We start from the raw sequence: 25,603 nt of genomic DNA, 5'->3' as shown, positions 1-25,603 counted from the left end.
ACACTTGAGCTTTGGGGACTTGCTGATAGGAAATGGTTTCTCGTGGCTGTATTAATGGATTGTTCTGGTAGCAGATGAATTATTGGAAAGCGACCTATTTGAAAATTATGTTTTTGTCCCAACGTTTTTTCATGGGAAAAATAGATGCCTCTCTGATTAAGTTTTTCCGAGCACTGAAGAGGGAACTGGTGCCCTATGGTAACAGCTGTGAGCGCACAGAAGGCAAAAGCGTGTTGAAATATGCACGATGCCCAGTGTCCGGGAAGTGCTCAAGTTGAGACATTTAGATTTTCTTTTTTTTTTTTTTTTAATTTTTTTTTTTTTCAACGTTTATTTATTTTTGGGACAGAGAGAGACAGAGCATGAACGGGGGAGGGGCAGAGAGAGAGGGAGACACAGAATCGGAAACAGGCTCCAGGCTCTGAGCCATCAGCCCAGAGCCCGACGCGGGGCTCGAACTCACGGACCGCGAGATCGTGACCTGGCTGAAGTCGGACGCTTAACCAACTGAGCCACCCAGGCGCCCATGTTTTAATTTTTTAAATGCTCCTTCATACTTTATCTTTATTCTTTTCTCCTGTCTCTCCTGGGAGAGTTGTCCAGTTTGTACGTTAGAGATTAGTTGTGCAGCAGTACCTGTGAGCTCTAATTTACCTGGAGGTATAAGATACCCTGTCTGCTGATATGTCAGATAATGTGTGTTGGGAGAGTTATGGCAGAAGAATTAATGAATCCCAGGGCACAGAGATTCTAGTTGGGTCTCCTGTTACCAGGTGACCCCTTGTGCCAGAGTTTCACTTTTATTTTTTTTTATTTTTATTTAAAAAAAAATTTTTTTTTCAACGTTTTTATTTATTTTTGGGACAGAGAGAGACAGAGCATGAACAGGGGAGGGGCAGAGAGAGAGGGAGACACAGAATCGGAAACAGGCTCCAGGCTCTGAGCCATCAGCCCAGAGCCCGACGCGGGGCTCGAACTCACGGACCGCGAGATCGTGACCTGGCTGAAGTCGGACGCTTAACCGACTGCGCCACCCAGGCGCCCCAACATTTAGATTTTCTAGATTCCTTCATGAAGTGATGATACTCGGCGTCTTATTGAACGGCAGTGCCCAAAACATCAGAGGGCAAATGGGTCCCTGGGTACCAAAATTGTTTCTTTGACATTCAAGTTCAACAGTAAGGACATCTGACTGCATCCTTAAGTCCTTGTGACCTGAAGGGGGATTCTGAATGTTGAACAGTGATACTCTCTCGTTACCTTTCACGTGGCATAGGACACAGACACTCTTCTAAGAGCGGGACAGGTCTCTTGCTACTGTTTTGGCTTTAGTTTGAGATCTAATGAATGCTTTGTTCGGAATTAAGAACATTTCTTTTTCTCCGTGTACTAGGTCGGTGATGTAGTAGAAGTACAGGCAGATGAAACCTTCCCCTGTGATCTTATTCTTCTGTCGTCCTGTACCAGTGATGGGACCTGCTACGTTACTACGGCCAGTCTTGACGGGGAATCCAATTGCAAGGTAATGGAAAGGAAACCTTGCCTGAGCGGAGCTCGGGACAGTTCGTCATCTAGCATTCCTTCCCACTGCCCCCCCCCCCCCCCCCCATCTTTTCTTTTTTCCTGTTTGTGTAAGTTTTGTATTCAAAGACCGCTTTTATGGAATCGTCTTTGAATTTCTAAGCAGATACACAGCTTGAGGGAAAAGGGCGGAGTTCACTGAGGAAAATACACGCCCCAGATAAAAGCCACTGCCTTTTTTGTAGCACTGCTTGCATTTGATATTGACATCTCCCATTCAGTGTTTTATTTGGGCTTTTTAAAATGAATGTCTTCAGAGGCTTAAACTATGTAACTACAAAAATAACTTCATATACTCTAACCTTGGATCTATTTTTATTTTTAAAAGGAATGAATATTTCCTTTAAACAATGCTTCCTCATGGCTTATAGAAACTCTACCTTGCAGTAATTTGATTGCTTTCTTTAAAAAAATACCTTAGGGTTTTGTTTGGCGAATGTCTGTTTTATTGCAACTAGGAAGGATTATAAATGTGTTAAAATAAGTTTGCTCAAACTGGAAGATCACTTACTTCCGTGGTACTTTCTGGCAGTCAGTTCTTGGCCGTTGTCCAGAGCTCCACAGGGCACGAAGATGCATCCTCTATATGCTGCCTTTACGGAAGGGCACTGATGGGCTCACCTCTGTGTGTACCCTTGAGGCCTCTCTCTGCTTGCTTATTCCATCTGGAGTCAAGAACCAGGGCTCAGTATGTGAAACAGGAACTGAAACGCCTGTTAGATGATGAATTCCGTACTTCAAGGGCACGGTGATGAACTCGTCCGTTGAAACCGTTCAAAAACAGAGTTGAATTTGAGGGAGGGAATGTCCAGATAAAGATCAAGAAATGTACCTAAAGATTCCCTAGTAGGGGAAAAAGTTGCCTCGAGACAGAAAACTTTCTAGGGCTTTCTTTTTTCCGTGAAGTTGATCTGATCAAATCAGCTCAAAGTACACGGGTTTCAAAATCAGGTGACAGTTTTAAATAGAGCCCTAGCACTTCTGTCATATTCCCAGAAGACTGTGCGACAGACAGCTTTCCCTTGTGCATAAGTGGTTGCAGTCTTTCGGTCTGTGTTAGCCCTCCTTTGATGATTTATAGATGGGCTTATTGGAGCCTGCCTGGAGTTCTGGGTAAATCAAGTGCATAGTATACACTAGTAGAATATTCTGTCTGGCTAAAGCAAGACGCATCATATCCCTGCTCCTCGTATAAAATGTAGCTTCTTTGAACATTTTCTTTCTTTTTTTTTTTTTTTTTAATGTTTATTTATTTTTGAGAGAGAGAGAGAGAGAGAGACAGTGAGAGCCAGGGAGGGGCAGAGAGCGGGGCGGGGGCACAGAATCCGAAACAGGCTCCAGGCTCTGAGCTGTCAGCACACAGCCCGATGGCGGGGCTCGAACTCACGAACCGTGAGGTCATGACCTGAGCTAAAGTCGGACGCTTCACCGACTGAGCCACGCAGGCACCCCTGAACGTTTTCAAGATCATTAATTATGCTATTTGTGTAATGTATCTATTAATGAATTTTTTCTTTCCATTGGCAAAATGTCAGCCTTCTTATGACCAAAAGGGTTATTGATGTTCAACTCATATGTATATATTTATATCACTGTACTCTATGGTGAGCAAAGTAATAGATCTCAGGTCTATAACTAGGAGAAAAAAAACAAACGGATTGCTTTTCTTCATTGGGTTTTCAGTTAAGGATATACGTGCTACCCATGGAATTCTCCCTGCTGTCACTATCAGGAAAAGCTTTTCGTCTTTATTATCTTTTAAATCCCTTTGCAGCAGGGTTATCTTTCTAATTGTTTGTAACGTATTTGGAGAATAATACCATCAAATTTAGTTAGTGGGAAAGGTGCATCAGTCTTTGTATTATCCTGGCAAAGCCTCTTACGAAAACATCCCGTGTTCCTGGACTAAGGTGGGTATACGGTTCTGAAAAGAAGCACTTGTTTGTTTGTGCTTTTCCTTCTGCTTTCATCTAGACACATTATGCAGTGCGTGATACCATTGCGCTATGTACAGCCGAATCCATTGATACCCTCCGAGCAGCAATTGAATGTGAACAGCCTCAACCTGACCTCTACAAGTAAGGATCACCTGGTTTCACTTTACAGCTGTCGGCCGACGCTGCTTCCCTTTGCTGCCGGTGTTGCAAAGAAAACACCCGCCCCGTAACCAGCCTTCCTTCATTTATGTTTTTATGAGCCTTTCTTTCCTTCTGGCAGGGAAATGAATCAAACGCTACCGGCCTAAGATACATCACTGTGGGCCCAGAGACCTTCCTTGGGATTTTTCTTTTATTTCTGGTACTTGTAAACATGACCATCTATCACATTTTAAGATTATGTTATCCCAGAAAGCTGATCTGTCAGGTTCGTGCATTAATCAGAGTTAAGTAAAACAAAAACAGACCCCCGTTATGTGTCATTCAACATCACAGAGAGGAAGGGGACGTGGAGCCATGCGCTCTATCCATTTTCGTGACGATCACGATGAACTGAGTATTGCAGACAGGGCCGTTTCTTGTCCTCAGTAAACAGCTAAGTTGCATCGTTTCCTCTCTTTTACTCTGCTTAGGCCTTCTGGAGCAGAGTTGCTGATTAATTAACAGTCATTGTCCTAATGGGGGGACCAAATGGTTGGATGTGGCTTAACACCAATGCACAGTAGTGGAAAAACAAAGTATTCATCCTACTACAAGAACAGTGTCTTCCCTCCTTCCCATCTCTCCTTGTCTCCTCTTTCCCTTCTTCTGTATCCACCTTGATAGTAGGAACCGGGACCACAGAACAAACCAGCTGTTCCCTGCCTTCAAGGAGCTCACAGTTTGCAAGGCAGAGAAAATATCGAAGCTAAGCGTACAGTACAGTGACGTAATAGAAGGGAGGAGAAGGTCCATGGAATCACAGGAGATGAAGTGACGACTTCTGCCTGTGTTAGAGAATAATACGCATTTTTGCGCGTGTATATGGCAACTCCTAAATTTTTCACTTACCCTAAATAGAAAGGAGAGTTTTAGGGCAGGGAAGATTTCTCTAGGCCAGATCGAATTCCTTTGCTGTGTGACTTCAGAATGCCTGCCCTGGTACCACCCTAGCGGTCACCATTTCCATCGTAATTGCCTGTTTACTTGTTTCTCTTTTGTGCAAGGAACACGTCCTTCTTACTAGTGTCTCTGCAGCACCCGCCACGGCACTGGCACAAGTAACATGTGGCGAATGAATGAGCAGACCATCGTACTTTACATATATAGAATAATAGTTCAGTGTTTCTGAAAAAAATTATAACGCCAGTTACCAAATACTCCTAACTCTCTCGTGAAGGAGAGTTCGGCCTTTTTACCCCATTGTTGAGAAACGCAGATTACCAGGCAGCCGTATTAAGTGATCAGATCGGGCTCGGGATTGGTCAGCCGAGAGACACAGGTTGGAAATTTCCAAGACGGTAACCAGATGTTTGCCGTCTGAGACTAACGCAAGTGCTTCTCAAAGGGTGATCTTGGGCCAGCAGCGGCCGCACCTGGGAACTTGGGGGAAGTGCAGATTCTCACCTGAATCATAAGCTTGGGGATGGGGCCCAGAAATCTACGGTTTAGTAAGCATTTCAGTGGTTGTGATGTGTGCGCAAGGAAACAGCTCCCGAACTGAAGGTTTTCAAAGTTGCATTTTAGCACCGGAAACCTTGCTTCACATAAATCTAAAATAGAGATCAATTATTTATATAACGTGTAAATGAGCAGAGGTGTCATGTGCATGCACAATGCCAAGTAGATTGTGAAAATCGATTTAGAATCTTGGTTTGCATTCTTCTAATCCGTAATACTATTTTTAAAATTAGATGACAGTGTTATACACCTTGTTGGTTCCACATAACTTTTTTATGGTTATATAATGGGTTTTTGTAGTTCATGCAGTCTTACCTCGTTTGTATTATTTGTATCTCGATCCCTTCCCGTTTTTGTGACGTATAGATTTTCATGTTGACATAGAAGATACATTTGCCATTATGTTCTTTTCGCAGGTTTGTTGGGCGGATCAATATCTATAGTAATAGTCTTGAGGCGGTCGCCAGGTTAGTTTGTCGTTCCTTTGATCGGTCCTTTTTGGGTGGTGGTGGGTATATTTCTCTTGAAAGCCCATTAAAATAGCCAAATCCTTTTCTTTATAGAAAGGGACGTAAAGGTGACTAAAGCTGGATCAACTAGCCAGTGTCCCGGTAGTAGGTCTTAAAGTAACGGGATTGGTAGGGTTGTGGTGGCGGGAGCTCTCCCAGTGTGTGTGGAAGGGGTGGTGTTGGAAGTGACCCTGAGGGCGTCCAAAATCTCAGAGCTCCAGGCACTTGGACTCAGCTCCCCAAATCTGTTCGGGGCTCTGTACGTTTTGTTCTTGGCTGTGCAGAACCGTGCTTAAGGGAGAGTAATTGAGGGATGAGGGGGACGGTTCAAAAGCTGAGAGAATTACCCGGACTGAAATAAAACGGAAGGCTAATCATTTATAATGAAGCAATCTATATAAAAAGGGAGGTTTTCTTCCCCCTTCTGTCCTCCACACCGCAACGTTCCCGCTTGGTCTTTATAGCCACGCCCACAAGGAATTTCCACCCCAGGTGCCCCGCGATGGCCCCAGAGGCGGGTTGGCTCTTTTATAAATATGTCCGTGTGTCTTTCCCACCTTGCCAGCTACTTTCCCGGTCTTTTCATTTGTCACCTTTTCCTTCTCCCTCTTGCTGTGTCTGCCTCCTCATCCCTTTCTCTCTCTCTGCGTCTCTCCACCTCTGTGTGTTGCTGGCTACATCTGTGCCGTGCTTCCGTCTGCGGGGGGCCGTCCCCTCGACGAGCTTCACACGGAAGGATCTTGCAGCTCATCCCGGGGAGGAAGCATAAGACATAAGCGCAAAGACACACTCTCAACCCCTTGGAGATAGATGTGTGTTAGGGCCGATCACGTCCCCAGGGTTGATGCTGATGGGTGTATCGGGCTGTTTGGATAAGCTGTGTTCATTTTTCATTTAGGTCTTTGGGACCAGAAAATCTCTTGTTGAAAGGAGCTACCCTAAAAAACACCAAGAAGATATATGGTGAGCAATTTTTTAAGATCTGCTTCTCAGAAATATGCTTTGTCAAGCCCATGCCTAAATGGTGCCTGTTAAAAATGAAACGTTGCAGATAACTGCCACTCAACCTACGCCTGTTTTTAGGGGTTGGGAACTTATAAGATGGTAAACTAACTTGAAGTATGAGAAATAAAGCGTGTAGAGTTAAAATTATATTATAAACGCTCTGTCAGCTGGTGACTAGACTAAGGCTTAGAATCCTTCCTTTTATAGATGGAAAAAAATTGATAGCTCCCACTTGGTGGGGAGTTGGTTGGCAGTCGCACTGGCAACCTAGTTTTCATTATATTCTTTTATTCCTTAGGAGTTGCTGTTTACACTGGGATGGAAACCAAAATGGCTTTGAACTACCAAGGGAAATCTCAGAAACGTTCTGCTGTTGAAAAGTTAGTGCACACCGCAATTTCTTTGTAGTGATTGAACTGTGAAAGAGATACTTCTCAGTAATTCCAAACACCAACCATAACAAAAAAACAACATCAATTATAATAGCAGCTACCATACCGAGCGTGCTGACTTGTGCTCAGTGATTTGTATGTCTGATTGAGTCTAATCCTCTGAGCAGCTCTACGGAGCAATTCCTATCAGCCTGTCTGCTTTGCGGATGAAGAAATGGTCTCCGAGATGATAAGTGACTTACCTAAGCTCGTGTAGCTATTCAAGGGCAACGTTGAGTTGAAATATAGATGTATTCCGTTTTGCTGCTAGACAATTGGCTTGGGTTCCTCTACTGGCTGTACATGGGGAAGTTCAGCAACATAGAGAACGGTGCCCTGGCGACTACTGACGTGGTACTTGCTAGATCTTCAAGCCAGTTGCTACAGCATTGGACCTCACTGTGTCGTTGCCATGGATACCCAGTACATCAGTGGCACCCTCTCCATAGCTCTACTTCCAGATTAAAAGAATCCGTCCTCGGTTTGAGGATTTCACATTTGCTCCCCCGCTCTCTACTGCCAACCCTTAGGATTTAGGGAAACGGAAACGACCTAGTCTTTCTATAAGGGTTGAGCAGGTGATGTGCATGCGTGTGTGTCTCCTATCGCTGGTGGATCCTGATCATAGGTGTGTTAAGCTAGTTAGCCACTGTATTTTGGGGGAGCAGTGGTGACCAACGAACAGGTCGGGGCTGGCCTTTCCACGTGACCACCTGGGAATAATGCTTCCACGGTGATAACCGAGGTTTGTACATACCGGCTTGTGCTATGGTTACACACTGCACACGGGAGGAGCTTTAGGAAACGGAACAGTTACACGTACGTGTGGTTGATACCGTCAAGAACGCTGTGGTTTCTAAATCCATCATATCTTATTTTTTTCAGATCCATTAACGCCTTCCTGATTGTGTATTTATTCATCTTACTGGCCAAAGCTGCAGTGTGCACGACTCTAAAGTATGTCTGGCAAAGTACCCCATATAACGACGAACCTTGGTATAACCAAAAGACTCAGAAAGAGCGGGAGACTTTGAAGGTAACCTGTGTTATGCCGCAACTTTTAACTCTTGCTAGACATTTTAACCCTAGCACTTTCTGACCAGGCCGCCGTTTATTGAAATGTTGCTCAGATAATGATACCTTTTGTTAGCTTCTGAGTTTTCTCCTCGTCGTCTGGCAGCCCTAAGCTATTAGATATTGAAGAAGTTTTATAGTTTTTTTTTAACTTTAGACATCTGTGCTTGTTTCTGGCCCTTTAGTTTAGAGTTGTGGTTTTTTTTTTTTAATTTTTTTTTGTTTTTAACGTTTATTTATTTTTGAGATAGAGCATGAACGGGGGAGGGGCAGAGAGAGAGGGAGACAAAGAATCTGAAACAGGCTCCAGGCTCTGAGCGGTCAGCACAGAGCCCGACGCGGGGCTCGAACTCGCGGACCGTGAGATCGTGACCTGAGCTAAAGTCAGATGCTTAACTGACTGAGCCACCCAGGCGCCCTAAGAGTTTTAAACAGCTGAACAAGAAATCCCTGGCTTGTGATAATGGTAGGAACATAATCGACACATACATAGAAACTTTGATCCTACATTCTTACTGGGGGGAGGGCAGAGAATTTAAGGAAGTGAAAAAACATGAAGTCAAAAGGTACATTTACTGAAAAATAATGATAAAATTGAGGGTGTTTTCAAATTTTTATTTAAGTTGATTGATTTATTTATTTTGAGAGAGAGAACGAGCATGGGAGGGGCAGAGAGAATGGGGGAGAGAGGATCCCGAGCAGGCTCCACACTGTCAGCACAGAGAGCCCAACGTGGGGCTCGAACTCCCGAACCATGAGACCATGACCTGAGCTGAAACCAAGAGTCAGACGCTTAACCGAGTGAGCCACCCAGGCGCCCCAAAATTGGGGGTATTCTTAAATGTTGATTTTACATGCTGTGATAAGAATTTTGGCCACTGACCTAGTATTGGTAGGAAGGTTTTTTTTTTTTTTTTATAGCAAGAGCAGTGCTTTCAGCATTGAAATAAAAAGAAAGCTGGTTGTCTCGTACTTGTCTGATGGAACCGTGTGTCTAATCAGCATGAACTATTTCCTTTGTTTTAGGTTTTGAAAATGTTCACTGACTTCCTGTCATTCATGGTTCTATTCAACTTCATCATTCCTGTCTCCATGTATGTCACAGTAGAAATGCAGAAATTCTTGGGCTCTTTCTTCATTTCATGGGATAAGGATTTCTATGATGAAGAAATTAATGAAGGAGCCCTGGTCAACACATCAGACCTTAATGAAGAACTTGGGCAGGTTAGAACGTGTTTGTACTTACAAGAAGTTAACATATTGAAAATATCTTTTCTTAGACCCTCGATCGCCAATCACCAATGTACGTGACCCTTTCGCATTTGGAAATGTGATTCAAATATTCCTTTATACGGGCATATCATGAAGGCAAGCACTGTTTTCGTGGCTATAACGTTATTTTGTTGGCATTTTTGAGGAGTATCCCGGTTTATATGTTAAATTTGAATGTTAGAGAAATTTGCCTATCACTTCTCCTGGTGATGTGGTTAGAGTATGGGTTATTGCTTTGGAACAGACAGTAGTCCCCGGCTGTTGTCATTTGGGGATGGACTCTAGGGTAGTAAACAAAGCTATTTTGCAAATGCATTTCGTTCCGTAAACAGAATTGACCAGTGTTGGCCTGCTGACATTTGCTCGATGTGTTTCTGATCAGACGAATACATTCCTAGCAAGCAGGCTTGTTTATTCCAGTGCAAGAATTTAAATGGAGGCAAAATGTGAGGGCACGCACTCCTCAAAATGCTTTTTGCTTCATATACCAGTGCAGCCCAGGCCGTGGCCTCATTCGTTCTCCAAGCCGGTGCAGGCTAGCTGTCATTCTTCAAAGGATGACTTCTTAGGCGCTTCTCTTATCAATATTGAGAAAGTTTTTCCCTTTGTCTGAATTTACCGTGTGCCGTGTAATGATCTTCACAAGCTGTGGGAATTTTTTTTTTGGCTTTCATTTCATTCTCATGATATTTAGAATGTCAAGGCTGCGGAAATGTCATTTCTATGACTGCGTGATGCAAATTCAGTGCGTGGAGCCACGCGGCTGGAACAGGGCCTCACTCTGGTTTTAAATGGTGCCGACTTACATCTGCACCTCAAAACTCTCTTCCTGAATTTAGTCTCCCCTCTGCCTCTGCCCTTTCTGTTCTTTATCCAGCCTCTGCCTAAACCCCAGGACGGTCTCAACAGCTACAGTCCCAAGGGTGAAAGGACACTCCAGATAACATCTTGTTGAGACCTGACTGCACGGCTCCAGAACCCCCGACTGTGGGACGTGCATCCCACAGAGATACTGAGTCACCAAGGAGAGAACCAGAAACGAATGAACAAATGCTTTTCCCTTAGATATTGTTCCCGAAAGACTCTTTTGAAGGTGACTTCAGCTGCCACGGCTGACCTTACTTAACCTTTTTAAACCAGAAGTTTTCATCCCGGGAACAGAGCTGTCTGAATAGAACTACTTTCGTCCCAATAAAAAGCATCACTCTATGGCAGCATTGCATGCAAAAAAAAAAAAAAAAAATTGAGTGATAAGCCACCTCTGGTGAACTTGCCTGGACAGGTGCTTTAGTTGAGCAGATCTGCCTATTCCAGATCCAGGACCTGGACCTGGGGATTAACCTCCCTAAGGATGAACGTGGCGACAGCCCCAGGGTACTGCAAACAGAACAGCCACCGTTCTGCGTGTGACTCCCCGAGCGCGCCAGGGACAGGCAGGGTGTCCAGGCCAGGTCCGCCAAATGGGACTCTTCCTCTTTCTTTCAGATCTCCACCTCAGCAGATCCACATTGCCTATGGGAATGTAATCTTGTTCCTATCATTCAGGCCGTAGTCACGCTGCAGAGAGTCAAGTAGAGCTTTGGGTAACGATCTGGTAAATTTGATCAGTGAAAAGAAACCACAGTTTTCATTTCGGCCACCATGTTGTTCCCCCACCCAAACCTGCCTTTCCCGGTGTGATGGTCCTTGAGTCAAATCACTAAGTTAATAGCCAGATCACTACTTCCATTTATACGGTGTAACAACAACTTGCCTTCATTACCAGCCTAGCTGTGTGGAAACGACCTGAATGAAAATGCAAAGAAGTCTTGAAATCGTTTCCCAGGCCATTTAGCATTCAGTGGACCAGTACGCACAAAATTAAGTGTAACCCGTTTCCTCTTTGGTGAGTCATAATTTCAGATCCGTAGGACTTCATGTTACAAAAAAGCAGTGCCCGTTAGTTCCCATCGATACCATTGCAGACCCTTGCTTCACACTCTTTAAAAATGACCCACGTTGATGTTTTACAAATAGCCCCTTCAGGTCTTCCAGCTGTGCCGAATGGCGTGTCTGAGTAGACACTCTGATTCCGGAAATTCCGCCCAGTCGTTAGCTATTGAACGTCCACTGCATATCAAGAATATGTTGCTGGTACTGAGGTTGCTATCACAGAGTAAACAAGGAACCCTCAAGTTGTTCACCATCTAGTTAGGGAAACACCCGTATCGTACTTAACTACAGCGATGTGATAAGTGATCAGAACAACAAGGCCTCCGGGATGATGGAAAGAGTCAGGTGCTGTGCGATTTGGGTCAGGTCAGCAGCAGCGACGATCAGCATCTTCATGACACCTTACAGTTTATAAGCATTTATTATCGTACTTTATTTTCCAGTCTTTTTTTTTTTAAGTTCATTTATTTTGAGAGAGCGAGCCCGAGCACAGGAGGGACAGAGAGAGAGAGGGGAGCGAATCCCAAGCAGGCTTTGCGCTGTGGGCGCAGAGCCCGACGTGGGGCTCGATCCCACAAAGCAGGAGATCGTGACCTGAGCTGGAATCAACAGTGGGACACTTGACCAACTAAGCCACCCAGCCGCCCCTATTTTCTTAAGTTTACAGGCTTGTGCAGCAGGCTGGGTTATTTAAGGTTAATATTTAAACCTCACAGGGATGAAGGGTTTTTTCCAGGGTCACGAGGTTCGTAGGTGGTGGAGCCATTAGGTTGAACGATAATGAAAATTTGTTTACCTACAAAATAGATGTTTCAACGTGTTCACGAACCTTTAGCTCAGGGCCTTTTCTACCCCAGAACAGCTGTCTCACTTCAGGCTTCGCATCCATAAAGTGGTGGGTTGGACTAGAAAGGAGGAGACTGTTGAAGTCGGGCAAGCAGTAGGCTCTCTGGCTCATGAAACGTGATAATACTTTTGGGGCGCCCGGGTGGCTCAATCGGTTGAGCGTCCGACTTCGGCTCAGGTCATGATCTTGCGGTTCGCGGGTTCGAGCCCCGTGTCGGGCTCTGAGCTGACAGCTCGGAGCCTGGAGTCTGCTTCGGATTCTGTGGCTCCCTCTCTCTCTGCCCCTCCCCAACTTGTTCTCTCTCTCTCAAAAATAAATACATAAACATTAAAAAAACTAGATAATGAAATGTGAGAATATTAGTAACAACTGATCCTGTCCTCCCCCCCCCCCCCCCCCCCTTTCCTGAGTATAAGGTACGTAATAAGTAGAGCAGTGGTTCTCAAAGCAGAATCCCTGGACCAGCAGCATCAGCATCACCTAGGAACTTACTAGAAATGCGCAGTACCGGGGGCACCTGGGTGACTCAGTGTGTTAAGCATCCAGACTTGATTTTGGCTCAGGCGATGATCTCACGGTTTGTGAGTTCAAGCCCCGCATAGGGCTTTGTGCTGGCGATACCGAACCTGCTTGGGATTTTCTCTCCCTCCCTCCCTCCCTCTCTCTCCCTTTCTCTCAAAATAAAGAAATAAACTTAAAAAAAAAAAAAAAGAATTCATATTACCTAGCCTTGCCTCAGAACTGCTGAATCAGAAACCGGGGAATAGAGACCAACACTCCGAGTTTTAACAAGCCCTGTAAGTGAGTGTGATACAGATCCGTGCTGCACAAAATGTTATATTGTAGGGAAACAATTGATTTTGAGAGAGGGAGAAACAGAGCATACGAACAAGGAAGGGGCAGAGAGAGAGAATCCCAAGCAGGCTCTGCGCTGTCAGCCCAGAACCTGTTGTGGGGCTCAAACCCATGAACAGTGAGATGACCTGAGCCAAAGTCAGACACTTAACCAACTGAGCCACCCAGGTTCCCCTGCACTGTAGTTTGTTTGTTTTTTTTTTTAACATTTTCTGCACTATAGATTTTTCTAAAGGTTTTTTTTTTTTTTTAAGTTTATTTATTCATTCTGAGAGAGAGCGAGAGAGAGAGCAGGACAGGGGCAAAAAGAGAGGGAGACAGAGAATCCCAGGCAGGCTCCAAGCCATCATCACAGAGCCCGATGTGGGGTTCGAACCCGGGAGCGGTGAGACCACAACCCGAGCCAAAGTCTGATGCTTAACTGCCTGAGCCACCCAGGCACCCCTGCACTATATATTTTTAAAACCACCACCTCTGATACTCTTAAAAGATTTCTAAATGGGTTGATGCCCATCCACGTGCAATCACCCAGGACAACCTTCAGGGGAATACGAAGGTAAATAATTCGGATCAGGAAAAAAGCCCCAAGGAATTTTCTTTTAACTGGAAAAATCTAGATGATACAGGAATAATACCACTTGGATTAATTTAAAGAGAGAATTCAGACTTGGCTGGCTAACAGAGCAAAAAAAAAAAGGAAGATTGGAATGCTATATTTGTGCCAGTGCTGCTGCCGTGAAAGGCTTTGAAAAATAATTAGAAAGCAACTACTGCTGAAGTTCGTCTCTTTCTCCCTTACATAATGAAAACCTTAATCTTGTGCTTACGCTTGGTCCTGTCAGCCCATCATTTTAACTATTTAAGCATCAATTGCCAAAAAGGAGGATAAAATTGTGGGTTTCCAAAAAGCCAGATGTTATAAATAGAAGAGATAAAAATTGAGATAAAATGCAAGTGCTCAAAACGGTTTATTTTGCCCGGAAAGTTTATTTCCTGGCTTATTTTTTTCCCCATTATTTATGAAAGTATGCTAATACTTTTTTTGCTTATATTCTACTTTAACCTAGTATTATAAACTCCACTGTTTTTTTTTTTAACTTAGAAAATGTGTTCAGTAGTATCTAAAAATATTCACGGTGTGTGGAAAGAAATTTCATTTATGCTTTTGAACATTATAGACTTACTATGTCTCCTCATTAACTCTTAACATTATTATTTTCCCTGACCGTCTATATTGTCTGACTCAATATGCATTGTATAACAGTGCATTTTACTTCAATCCAGTATATTCATAGTAAATTTTCCTTTTTAAGGAAAAGTTTTGTTACATCCCTATTAATTTAGGTTCCTCCCAAGTATTGTGTGTGCGCGCACGTGTGTGTGTGTGTGTGTGTGTGTGTGTGTGTGTGTGTGTGTAATAAGTGGTCAGTATATTCTTATTTCTACCTTGGACATGTGATACTGTTTCAGTGTCTTTAAAAGTACTTGTTCATTTCCCACTCTTTCCGTACTGCCGCTTTTGTAAATTACCTGACATTTGACCAGAAGTCTTACAAAATGTGCTTTGCTATGGATATGAAAACAGGCCTGCCTGAGAGCTTCACTCAAAACTAATCCCACTGAAGAAGGTAAAACTGCCTATGTGTGTGTCCTTGTCTTTAGGTGGATTATATATTTACAGACAAGACTGGAACGCTCACGGAAAACAGCATGGAATTCATCGAGTGCTGCATAGACGGCCACAAGTATAAAGGCGTAGCTCCGGAGACTGATGGACTCTCTCAAACTGACGGGCCCTTAACGTATTTTGACAAAGCGGATAAGGTGGCGTTCTCTGCGTTGTCACTTTAGCGTGCAAAGTCAATCTAAGTGTTGTTTTGTTGTTTTGACCGCAACTTTCTTGTTTCACTAACGCCCCCGGAAGTTGCAAGCCAGGAGCATTTATAAACAGAATTGTGGAAAGTGGCAGTTGGGGAGAAGTTTCCCTTGTCCGTCTGTCCGGGCAGAATCCTTTGTGCTTTGTCTTTAAAAATATGAGCTGCTCCAAGGCTAATGTCTTGCCAAATCGTTCAAGTCCCAGGAGCGTCGAGACATTAAATGAACCCAAGTCTCCCTGCACCTGAGCTGTTGCCAGATTGTGAATTCGATGGCGAATGAGCTCTTTGAGGCCATAAAGAATCCGCCGATTTAGCATTAGGTGGCACGGTGGTAGCCTGAAGGAGTTAACGCAGCCCCTGGGGTATTTTCCTTGAGAACCGGGGATGCTGTCAGGTACAAGGGAGGACAGCCAGCTCATTTGAGTATTAGAGATTTAGAGCTTTCAGTTTGCTGGAGGTGGTAACATTTTCTCACATCGGTACCTTTTCTCTGTTCACCGACTACCAAGTGATCCAAGGGAAGATCATAGAGTCGTTTTTCTGTTCCTGATCCACAGAACCGAGAAGAGCTCTTTCTGCGTGCCTTGTGTTTATGTCATACTGTAGAAGTTAAAACAAGCGATGCTGTGGATGGGCCTCCCGAATCTGCGGAATTGACGTATATGTCCTCTTCGCCAGATGAAATCGCTTTGGTGAAAGGAGCGAAAAAGTAAGCGTTTCTGTTACGCTAGACCTACCTAGACCAGTAAGTTCTAGAGATCGAGAGATCTGCTGCCCAGCACTGTACGTGTGGCTGACGACACAGTACTCCGCACTTCAGAATCTGTTAAGAGGGGAGGCCCGCTAAGTGTCGTGGACCACAGACAACACAACACCAGTGGGTCACAAGGCGATTTTGAGACGTGTCGGATATGCCTCTTAGCCTGCTTGTGGCGATGATACTGTGGCTATTTTCGTGCGTTCAGACTTCTCAGGTTGCACGCGTTAAGTACATATTGTGCTTTGCGTATCGGTCAGACCTCCATAAAGCTGGTTTAAAAACCCCGAGATAAGTTGTAGAGAGATACATTAGCATTTTTGAAGCCCAAAAAAAGAGAGTAAGCACTTCTTGTACTGCTCTGGAGAAAGCGAAATCACAGGAGGGCCGGAGTGGTTTTTCCTGTTTGCTTCAATCACCTTATCTTATAAATATTCTTTACCAAAAACCCGAACTGCTTTATCTGAACGTGTGTGAAAAATTCCCCAAACCTAGCCAATTAAGACCAGAAAGGAAATAGCGATGCCTAGCTGTAACTTCCATGACTATTTATGCATGCCGGCCAGAAGTCCAAATGTTCATATTATATTCTGCGAATTACATAACAGTGGCCACTTTCTGTACCACACATGTTATTTCTGAAGTGTTCGCAGCAATTTTGACGTCACTCTGTAACTGACAGCCCCGTTTGACCCTTGAGGCCTGAGATCATTAAGTGGTTAAAAGGTCACCCGATGTGTTAGCTACAGGATTGGAATTACAAATTGCCTCTTCCTTTGGTTATCATTCATGACTGGGCTTTGACTTCCTCGGTGTTTTCATCTCAGCTGGTACAGAGAGGTATGGTTATGGACTGAGATTTTTCACATGAAAGAGAAGAAAATACTAAACAAGTATGAGTTTAGTACTTGTTTAAAGTACTAGCGCAAGGGACAGCGCAAGGGACAATTAATCGCTCTCTAGAGGTACACAGAGGTCTCTTTGTGTGTTTTGACAGGTACGGGTTCACGTTTGTAGGAATTCGGAATGGCCATATGAGAGTAGAGAACCAAAGAAAAGAAATAGAAGTGTAAGTAGCCCTGCGTGTTCGATGTTTATCACTTCTTAACCCCACGGTCCCCCGTGCGACAAAGGAATCTTTCTCGATGAAGGCATAAGATGCCGCTGTCCCAGCTCGGAGTTTTATGTAAGTGTAGTTGGAAAGAAGACATTTCTCATAGGATGCTAGAAACTGGGACTTGAGGTGGAAATTATCCCCATTTGGCTCACATATGGGTCCAGTAGCCTGAATGAGAGTCTGCCTGGACTTTGTTTCTGAAATTTAGATGCCAATTTTAGGCCTCCAACACATGCTGTAAGAAAAATCCATGAACATGTAGGAAACCTGCTTTCCGGAACCCAGCCACTCCGGGGTGGCAGGCCAGCCAATCATGGCAGCTTTGATGTCAAAAACTTTGTCGCCTTCTAGGCGCTCAAGTGTGAGCCCCGGGGCGGGTACCCCGAGGCAACAGTGTTGCTTTGTTTCTTCTTCTCTACAGAGATCCCAGTGAACAAAACCACCTTGGCTTAATAGCAGATTTTAATTAGGCTCTGTGATTAATCTGAATTCCTTCTTCTGAATTTGAAATGTAATTAGCTTACGTGATTTCCATTCTGGCCCCTAGCATCTCGTGAGACCCATCTCGGAAACCTGTAGTATGTACGGATGTGTTTGGGGAATGTGCCCCGTGGGGAAGTGATGCGTAGAAGCCGGAGGAAGGTGCTTTGGCCTGACTGCCAGGAGCCCGGAGTCATTATTAGAGTCCAGATTCTATTGGAGTCCAGTCATTATTAGAGTCAGAGAGGGAGCCAGTTCAGAGCAGTGCCCCTATCTGGTCCACACCGAATAATACGCTACGTGTAGGTATCCCGTTCATACACCCCATCCCAGAACCAGTGACCCGCTCGCTCCCATCAGGAAACAGCCTTCATAGTAACTATTGGTAGGTGAAATACTTGCATCCAAGTTGTTTCTCTTCAAAAAATATTTCCCCATGTTTTTGCAGGTAAGTCTTATTTTTACTTCTCTGCATTCTCTCATCTCATTAATAGCACAGATCTGATCGTGTCATTCTACTGTTTTAAACCCTTCAGTGGATTCCTGGCACTCTTAGGATCAAATTCCAAATCTCCGAAATGGCCCACAGTGTTCTCATTTCCCAGCCCTTGCTCACCCCTCTTTCTGTTCCCCTATCGACTAGATTTCAAGCTTTAGTGAACTCCTTCATGTCCCCCTACCCCTTTGCACATGCCCTTTCCTCTACTCCGAATGCCATGACACCCTACCTTCATCATGTCACTCCTGCAGAACACAGCCCAGGCACTGCCTCTTCCAGGAAGCCTTCCTGCAGATGTCTTCCTTCTGTGCTTTCCCATCTCCCCTGTGACTCCCTTCACTACATCATATGGCAGGTGGACAGGTAATCATCTCATGACCCTCTGCTTCCTTTCTCATACGGTGAGCCTCTCGAGGGAAGAGACTCAGGCAGATTCTTGTCTGTTTTCCAGTCCCTCACATTGTGCTCGACACACAGGAGGCACCCATAGATGATTAAGATAATTGGCAGAGCGGGACTGTTCCTAGACCCCTCCGGAAATGGCCTGGTCGGGCAACTCTTTGCGCCCCATTCCCACATGGTCGCTCGCTCCTTACCATTGTAAGTCACGTAACGAGAGGATACAGATATCCCTTAACGAACACCTGTAGCCTCTGACCCCATGTTCTAAGCGCAGAAAAATTTCAAAGACAAAATGGAAAACACCAGCTGCGCACCCAACCAGCAGCCCTTACCAAAAGGGGAAAGTCTATTCAAGACGTTCCTGTTGTGTTTTATTTTCCCCATGTGATCTAGGTGTTTTCTTTTTCTCATTTGTCTTCTCATAAAGGTACGAACTCCTTCACACCTTAAACTTCGATTCTGTCCGCCGTCGTATGAGTGTAATTGTGAAAACTCAAGCAGGTACACATTTTAAAGACTTGGCTTTTTCTCTTTTGCCGTTTGTAGCGTTGTATGTTGAATGAGGTGTTTTAAGAAAGGAAAACATTTTACATAGTATGTGATTGCCTAAACTCCTGCAAAGCAGGAGTTTCTGTATATGCCTTAATGTATTTATTTTTATAACGTTTATTTTTGGGAGAGAGACAGAGCTCGAGTGGGGGGGGAGGGGGAGGCAGAGAGAGGGAGGGAGGGAGACCCAGAATCCGAAGCAGGCTCCAGGCTCTGAGCTGGCAGCACAGGGCCAGACCCGGGGCTCGAACCCGTGAACCGCGAGATCATGACCTGAGCCAAAGTCGGACGCTTAACTGACTGAGCCATCCAGACGCCCCATTAGCAGTAGAATTCTTGAGTGTAGAGAGTTGTTGGCGCTCCCTGCCTGATCTTCCTTATTTCCCACTGCTTCATACTTCCTGGGAACAGGCAGGCTAGGGATGACCCAGGTCCAGACTGCTGGGAAAGGGTCTTGTGGCTTCACTGTAGCTCGCTGGGCTCTCTGACAGAGTGCGGAGGCTTGCCCTTTTTGCTTTGGAACCGGTACCATCGTCCCAGGAGTCCCCATGTCTTCTGCAGGAGCCATGGTGGCCGAGATCCCTTCTGCTCCGGTTGAACGAGAGCCATGGAGGAGCACTCCTGCCTCATTTGCGGGCCCTCAGATGCGTGCGTGCGTGCGTGCGAGAGAGAGAGAGAGACTGTGTCTGTCTGTCTCTGGGTAGTTTTTCAAATTTCCCTTGATTCTATCCTAGTAATTTACTTTTCGGTGTTAAATCTGCCCCACATCCCTTGGTGGGAGAATGGGAAGATAGAGACAGACCCTTGGGGGAACATTTCCCACTTTATTCATACTTTGTGGTGTGACTGCCAGGTCATGAAATCGATTTCATTATGCGAGTGCAGGATCTGCTCTGTGACTTTTAAACCCACTGTGGATGTGCGAGGGGAAATGTTTTTAAAAGCCGCTGAACGTTTGAAATGCTCGGTATCCTTACCGGTAATATATACGTGCACACATGCGTTCTACCGCAGATGGCGTGGTGGCCGGGGAGAGTGGTCTGCCAAGGGTCTAGACCTCAGAGCTGCACTTCTTTTGAACTTGTTGAACTCAGCACTTTGCCTTATAAGGGTGAAGTGTCTTTCTTTTTTTTTTTTTTTTTTTTCAACGTTTATTTATTTTGGGGACAGAGAGAGACAGAGCATGAACGGGGCAGGGGCAGAGAGAGAGGGAGACACAGCATCGGAAACAGGCTCCAGGCTCCGAGCCATCAGCCCAGAGCCCGACGCGGGGCTCGAACTCCCGGACCGCGAGATCGTGACCTGGCTGAAGTCGGACGCTTAACCGACTGCGCCACCCAGGCGCCCAAGTGAAGTGTCTTTCTTAATGCTCACCCTTGCCTACCTTGCCGGATGCATGGGTGATCTCAAGCCGCACTTGTACTCGCACTCTACAGGGCTGTTTTCCAGTTTCCATTAAAAAAGGTCAAGCCACCGTTTTTAATTTTTTTTAACGTTTATTTATTTTTGAGAGAGAGAAGGGGGGGTGGGCAGAGAGAGAGAGAGAGACAGAATCCGAAACCGGATCCAGGCTCCGAGCTGTCAGCACAGAGCCCAACGTGGGGCTGAAACCCACGAACCGCGAGATCATGACCTGAGCCGAAGTCGGACGCTCAACCGACTGAGCCACCCAGGCGCCCCCAGCCACCGTTTTTAAATCAACCTCTAGTGTATTCAAAGTGATTTTATCTTATTTGCACTTGGATTTAGCCCTTGACACCTGTAGAGGCCGTCCGTGTGTGCACTTTAGACCAGGCTTGACCACGTTGTCAAAGAGAATTCAGAAGCAGCTTCTTGACACGAGCATGCTCTTCCATGATTCACTGAAAGGAAGTATATTTTAACAGAGCTACTTGCGTACTCGGAGTTATTATTTGTGTACATATTAGTCTTAAGAGGTAGTGGGCATTGTCCTGAGAGGTTAGAGGTCAAGATGTCTCATTCCATTGGGGTGAGCCTTGCTGGGCAGACCCGGGGTCCACCATAGCTGGGTGGGAGGGGCCGCCATGAAGGTATCTGTTCTTCAAATCCCAGTACCAACCAGTCTGACCATTCTAAGTTGAGTATTTTGGTGTTTTATTTTAGGAGACATACTTCTCTTTTGTAAAGGAGCAGACTCTGCGGTTTTCCCCAGGGTGCAAAATCATGAAATTGAGTTAACTAAAGCCCATGTGGAACGTAATGCTATGGTGAGCCTACACTCCCCCACAAGTGCTAGAGATGGCTATTTTGTGGGATTGCTGCTTACATGTTTAAATGAATTTTAGCATGTTTATGGTCTATTTTTACATTTGGGGATTTAGTAATACTATATTCCTTATTTTAATGGAAAACATTATCCTGGAGCAAGTATCCATTCAGAATATGTAGACTTGAAGTCTTCTCGAGAATTTTTGGTTTGTGTTTTGCGCCCCCCCCCCTTTTTTTTAACCCCGAGAGCTATTGTTTTGTTGTTCTGAACCTAATTTGAACGTTACCATTTTAGTTGCAATCTGTTAGTGTATGCGTTTTGCTAAAAATATATCAAAATTTCTCTTCTGTACAGTGAGGCAAGAGTATTTAAAGAGGGTGTGGGGGGTTTTCCAATTATTTGGAAATAATTTGGGAAATAACTTCACTTCTAGGACGGGTATCGGACACTTTGTGTAGCCTTCAAAGAAATTGCTCCAGATGATTATGAAAGAATTAACAGACAGCTCATTGAGGCGAAGATGGCCTTACAAGACAGAGAAGAAAAAATGGAAAAGGTTTTTGATGATATTGAGACAAATATGAATTTAATTGGAGCCACTGCAGTGGAAGACAAGTAACTACACAGTGATATTCCTGTTATTTTAATGACCGGTCATTTAGGGTGGTATCTGTCCACATTGGTAATTTATTCTCAAATTTTGAAATGTTTTATTCAGGTCTGTTGATACACCAGATTTTGAATTGTTTGTGGGAATAGGTTTGTTTGGAGAGGGAGGGAAGAAGGGGGGCAGAAAGAGAGAGAGAAAGAGAGACAGAGAACATGAGTGGGGGATGCGCGGCCGGTGGGGGGCGGGACGGCAGAGGATACGAAGCGAAGCAGACCCTGCACTGACAGCAGAGAGCTTGATCCAGACACGGGGCTCGAACTCACGAACCGTGAGATCATGGCCTGAGCCGAAGTCGACGCTAAACTGGCTGAGCCACCCAGGCATGCTGGTGATGATTTTTGTTAAGTATTTATGGCTTAGAAGAATGAATCCGTCATCTCTGAGATCTTTTGAATGTTTGCAAAGCCATCCATTTATTTATGCAAATATTTATGAAATAGTCTTGAGATGTCTAGAGAGCTTTGTGCTCGAGGCATCATTTGAACTCGTGCCTGATAGAATTGGTAAGACTCTGACAGACAGAAATGAGCAGAAAGGAAATTCAAGTTAGAGCAAACAACATAGGAGCTCAGTCGAACCTGGTTTAATAGGCTAGAGCGTGTTTTTGCATACTTTCAAATAATTTGCTTTAACTCTACAGGCTGAGCTCCACTAGACATGATTGTAGGGCTCCAGCATTGATCTGTCTGAAAGAATAGGTTTTAGACTCTTAATATTTTAGGAGTTCTTCAGAAATTATAAATGCAAATTATGAGACTGAAGCAAACAAAAATTTACACACGCATATGTATGTTTCAGCCACATTGGAAGATACTGAAATTTTAATGGGATTCATTTAGTCTAATTTCTTTGTTATTCTCTGGCCAAAGGCAACTCAAAGTATTCTTCTGTCCTTACCTTCCAGATTTATGCTTAAATTGTCTTTCTGGATGGTCGGCTTTGCTATTCTTAGAGCTCCTCAGCAATGGGGATTGGTTAACTTGCTTCAGTCTCTCGTTAGAATGTGTTTGGCCTTTTCTGTTTTAAACCATGTTAACTATTTGTTTTGGTGAGACATGAAATATAATGGAATACGTGAAAGTGGCAGTGAATAAGAATGTTTGGTGAGTTTATGAACATTTTAGCTAAGAGTGATGATTCTCAATTCTGCCATCGGATACCAGCTCCCTAAAGAGATGTCGTGAACTCTTTCAAACCTCACTGTTGGAAATTCGTTTTAGTAAGTAAAACTATGCCAGATATACCAGAAAGAGTAGAAGCTATATAAGAAAACCAACCGACAACATGTCAGGACTCCAGAATTGCTGTGAATTGTAAAGAGATTCTCTTTAGCAAGGCTTCTTGCAGAATCTGTGTCCAGTATTTTTGAGGATAACAAGGTTGCCTTTGTATTCCCAGGCTACAAGATCAAGCAGCCGAGACCATTGAAGCTCTGCATGCAGCAGGTCTGAAAGTCTGGGTGCTTACCGGGGACAAGATGGAGACGGCCAAATCCACCTGCTATGCGTGCCGCCTTTTCCAAACCAGCACTGAGCTCTTGGAACTGACTACAAAAACCATCGAAGAAAGTGAAAGGAAGGAGGATCGATTACATGAATTGCTGATAGAATATCGGAAGAAGTTGCTGCATGATTTTCCTAAAAGTACTAGAAGCCTTAAAAAGTAAGGAACTGCGTCAGTTTCTTATATTTAGGCGTTAGCGTAAGTGTAAGGCACAGCCGTTTGTGCAGAAGGCTCCATTTTCTATGATTTATCATTCTTTGTTTGCAGGTGTTTTATCCTTATATGTTAAAACCTTCCCTGAGGACTTGGCTAATGGCCCATTTGAGATCATGGCGCCTTCTGCCTCTCTTTTAATTTAATAGAAAATCCTGTATTTCTCAAGCTTTAGGAAAGTGGTTCCGTTTTCTTAATGTTTAGGGTCTGGGTAGTTAGCCCTCAGCACTCATAAGAAAAAATACTCCTTCTCATGGTCTCTTAAATTAGATGCAATGAAACCAGCCTCTAGAACATTTTCTATGCAATTTGAGGTCCTAGAGCCATTTTCTGTGTGGATTTTCATGCCCCAGAACTCCGAAGGAAGCCAGGTACCTGCTAATAACATGGCCACTTCACCTCTGCTTTCAACTAGCTGCTTAGGAAGAACTTGTAGAACTTAAGGGTCTCCAGGAAGGCCACTGATGCATAGTAATTCAGTGCCCAGAGGGACGCCTGGGTGACTCAGTCGGGTAAGCGTCCGACTCTTGATTTGGCTCAGATCATGATTTTACGATTTGTGAGTTCGAGCCCCGCATTGGGCTCTGCGCTGACGGTGTGGAACCTGCTTGGGATTCGTTCTCTCTTCCTGTCTGTCTCTGCCTCTCTCTGTCTCTCTTTCAAAATAAATAAATAAACATTTACAAAGGTAATAATTCGTGAGGTGCCTGGGTGGCTCAGTCAGTTAAGCATCCGACTTCAGCTCAGGTCATGATCTCCTGGTCCGTGAGTTCGAGCCCTGCGTCAGGCTCTTTTGCTGACAGCCCAGAGGCTGGATCCTGCTTCGGATTCTGTGTCTCCCTCTCTCTCTTTGCCCCTCCTCGCTTGCCCTTTCTCCTTCTCTCTCTCTCTCTCTCTCTCTCTCTCTCTCTCTCTCTCTCTCTCTCAAAATAAATAAAACATTTACAGAGAGAGGCTCAGAGAGATGCGGTAACTTACTCAAGATCACATAGCCAACACGGGGTGGAGCAAGTCTAGCCAAAGAGCCTAGGCTGTTTTAACAACTGTGCTGTGTCTGGATCCCCATCTCTAGCATTTAAACAAGCTTTCAAAATGATCTCCCCGTATTCATGAGTCTGTGGCCATTTCTAAGCCAGCTGTTGTTCTTCTGGTACTTGGGCATCAGTGAGAGTAAACGTGTTTTTATTAATTGCCTGTCATAAATGTTTCCTTCCTTTAGCCAAGTGGTACTTATAAAGGCAGTCCAAATTACATTTTCCTTGTCCATTTGTCTTAGTCTGCTCCGGCTAACGTAACAGAATAGCATAGACCAGGTAGCTTAAACAGTAGAAACTGATTCCTCCTATTTCTGGGGTCTAGAAGCGTGAGGTCAGGGTGCCGGCATGGCCGAGTTCTGGTGAGGTCCCTCTCTGGCTACCTTCCGCGGTATCCTTAACACGCCACAGAAGGAAGAAGTGCTGATGTCTCTTCTTACGAGGGCGCCGATCTCCTCATAAGGGCTCCACCGTCATGACTTCATCAAAGCTAGTCTCCTCCCAAAGGTCCCAGTTCCAAATGCCGTCACATCGGGGGTTAGAGCTTCAACATAGGACTTGCCGTGTGGCGGTTGGGGGCGTGGGGCGTAATTCAGTCCGTAGCACCATTCCGCGGCTCTGGGGCACTTTTGGCAAAGCCAGGGCTTATGAAACATCTCAGAACATTCCCACTTGCGGTTCATGTTCTCGGAGCTGGGCACAGACCTCCCTCGAGTTACAGAAGCATCGGACCCAGGATCACTTTCGCCAGCTTCTGCCTCTGTCGCTGTCCCCTTCCGCTTCAGATCAGCCACCAAGCCTCATTCAGGTTTCCGTTCTCACTGTGAGTGCTGCACATCAAATTCCTAGCAACCCATGCCTGGAAGCCCTTAAGTCCCTCTGCCAGACGAGTGGTTCTCCGTTACCCGCAGAATGAGGTCGCAGCAGAGGCCTCAAGTGACCTTTTCAACTCGCTTTCCTAATGCACCCCAGCACGCATTTTCTCCCCTCACCTCATTCTGCCCCGTCTTTCTACGACGCTGTTCTTTCCTGTCATTTATTGTCCCAGCCTCTGGATCAGTGGCCTTTCAGTGTCGTTTGCGTCTGTTCCGTCACGTAGACTTCTGTCCCCTTAAGGAGGTTTTTCTCTTCTCCAAGGAAAGATGGGTTAATAATTCTCTCCATTCTTCT

At 44.8% G+C, this 25,603-nt stretch overlaps 1 protein-coding gene across 16 annotated transcripts in view; it reads left to right on the top strand.

The window, feature by feature from the left end:
- Window positions 1-25,603, top strand: part of ATP11C (ATPase phospholipid transporting 11C) — a 174,623-nt gene that overhangs the window by 103,543 nt on the left and 45,477 nt on the right. For all 16 annotated transcript variants that reach the window (XR_007148902.1, XR_007148901.1, XR_007148904.1 and 13 more), the window contains 14 exons: window positions 1,394-1,522; window positions 3,556-3,659; window positions 5,594-5,644; window positions 6,585-6,649; window positions 6,990-7,071; window positions 8,008-8,158; window positions 9,223-9,420; window positions 14,765-14,926; window positions 15,537-15,688; window positions 16,734-16,805; window positions 18,662-18,735; window positions 20,908-21,011; window positions 21,447-21,628; window positions 23,082-23,345. Coding sequence is in view for 12 of the 16 variants with exons in the window: in XM_047843597.1 (XP_047699553.1) it covers window positions 1,394-1,522; window positions 3,556-3,659; window positions 5,594-5,644; window positions 6,585-6,649; window positions 6,990-7,071; window positions 8,008-8,158; window positions 9,223-9,420; window positions 14,765-14,926; window positions 15,537-15,688; window positions 16,734-16,805; window positions 18,662-18,735; window positions 20,908-21,011; window positions 21,447-21,628; window positions 23,082-23,345 (1,790 nt within the window). In the remaining 4 variants the exon portion in view is untranslated. The remainder of the gene's footprint in view (window positions 1-1,393; window positions 1,523-3,555; window positions 3,660-5,593; window positions 5,645-6,584; window positions 6,650-6,989; window positions 7,072-8,007; window positions 8,159-9,222; window positions 9,421-14,764; window positions 14,927-15,536; window positions 15,689-16,733; window positions 16,806-18,661; window positions 18,736-20,907; window positions 21,012-21,446; window positions 21,629-23,081; window positions 23,346-25,603) is intronic.

This window comes from Prionailurus viverrinus, chromosome X, assembly GCF_022837055.1.
Source record: "Prionailurus viverrinus isolate Anna chromosome X, UM_Priviv_1.0, whole genome shotgun sequence".
In the NCBI taxonomy this organism is placed as follows: Eukaryota; Metazoa; Chordata; class Mammalia; order Carnivora; family Felidae; genus Prionailurus; species Prionailurus viverrinus.
This window is presented reverse-complemented; position numbering and strand designations above follow the sequence as displayed.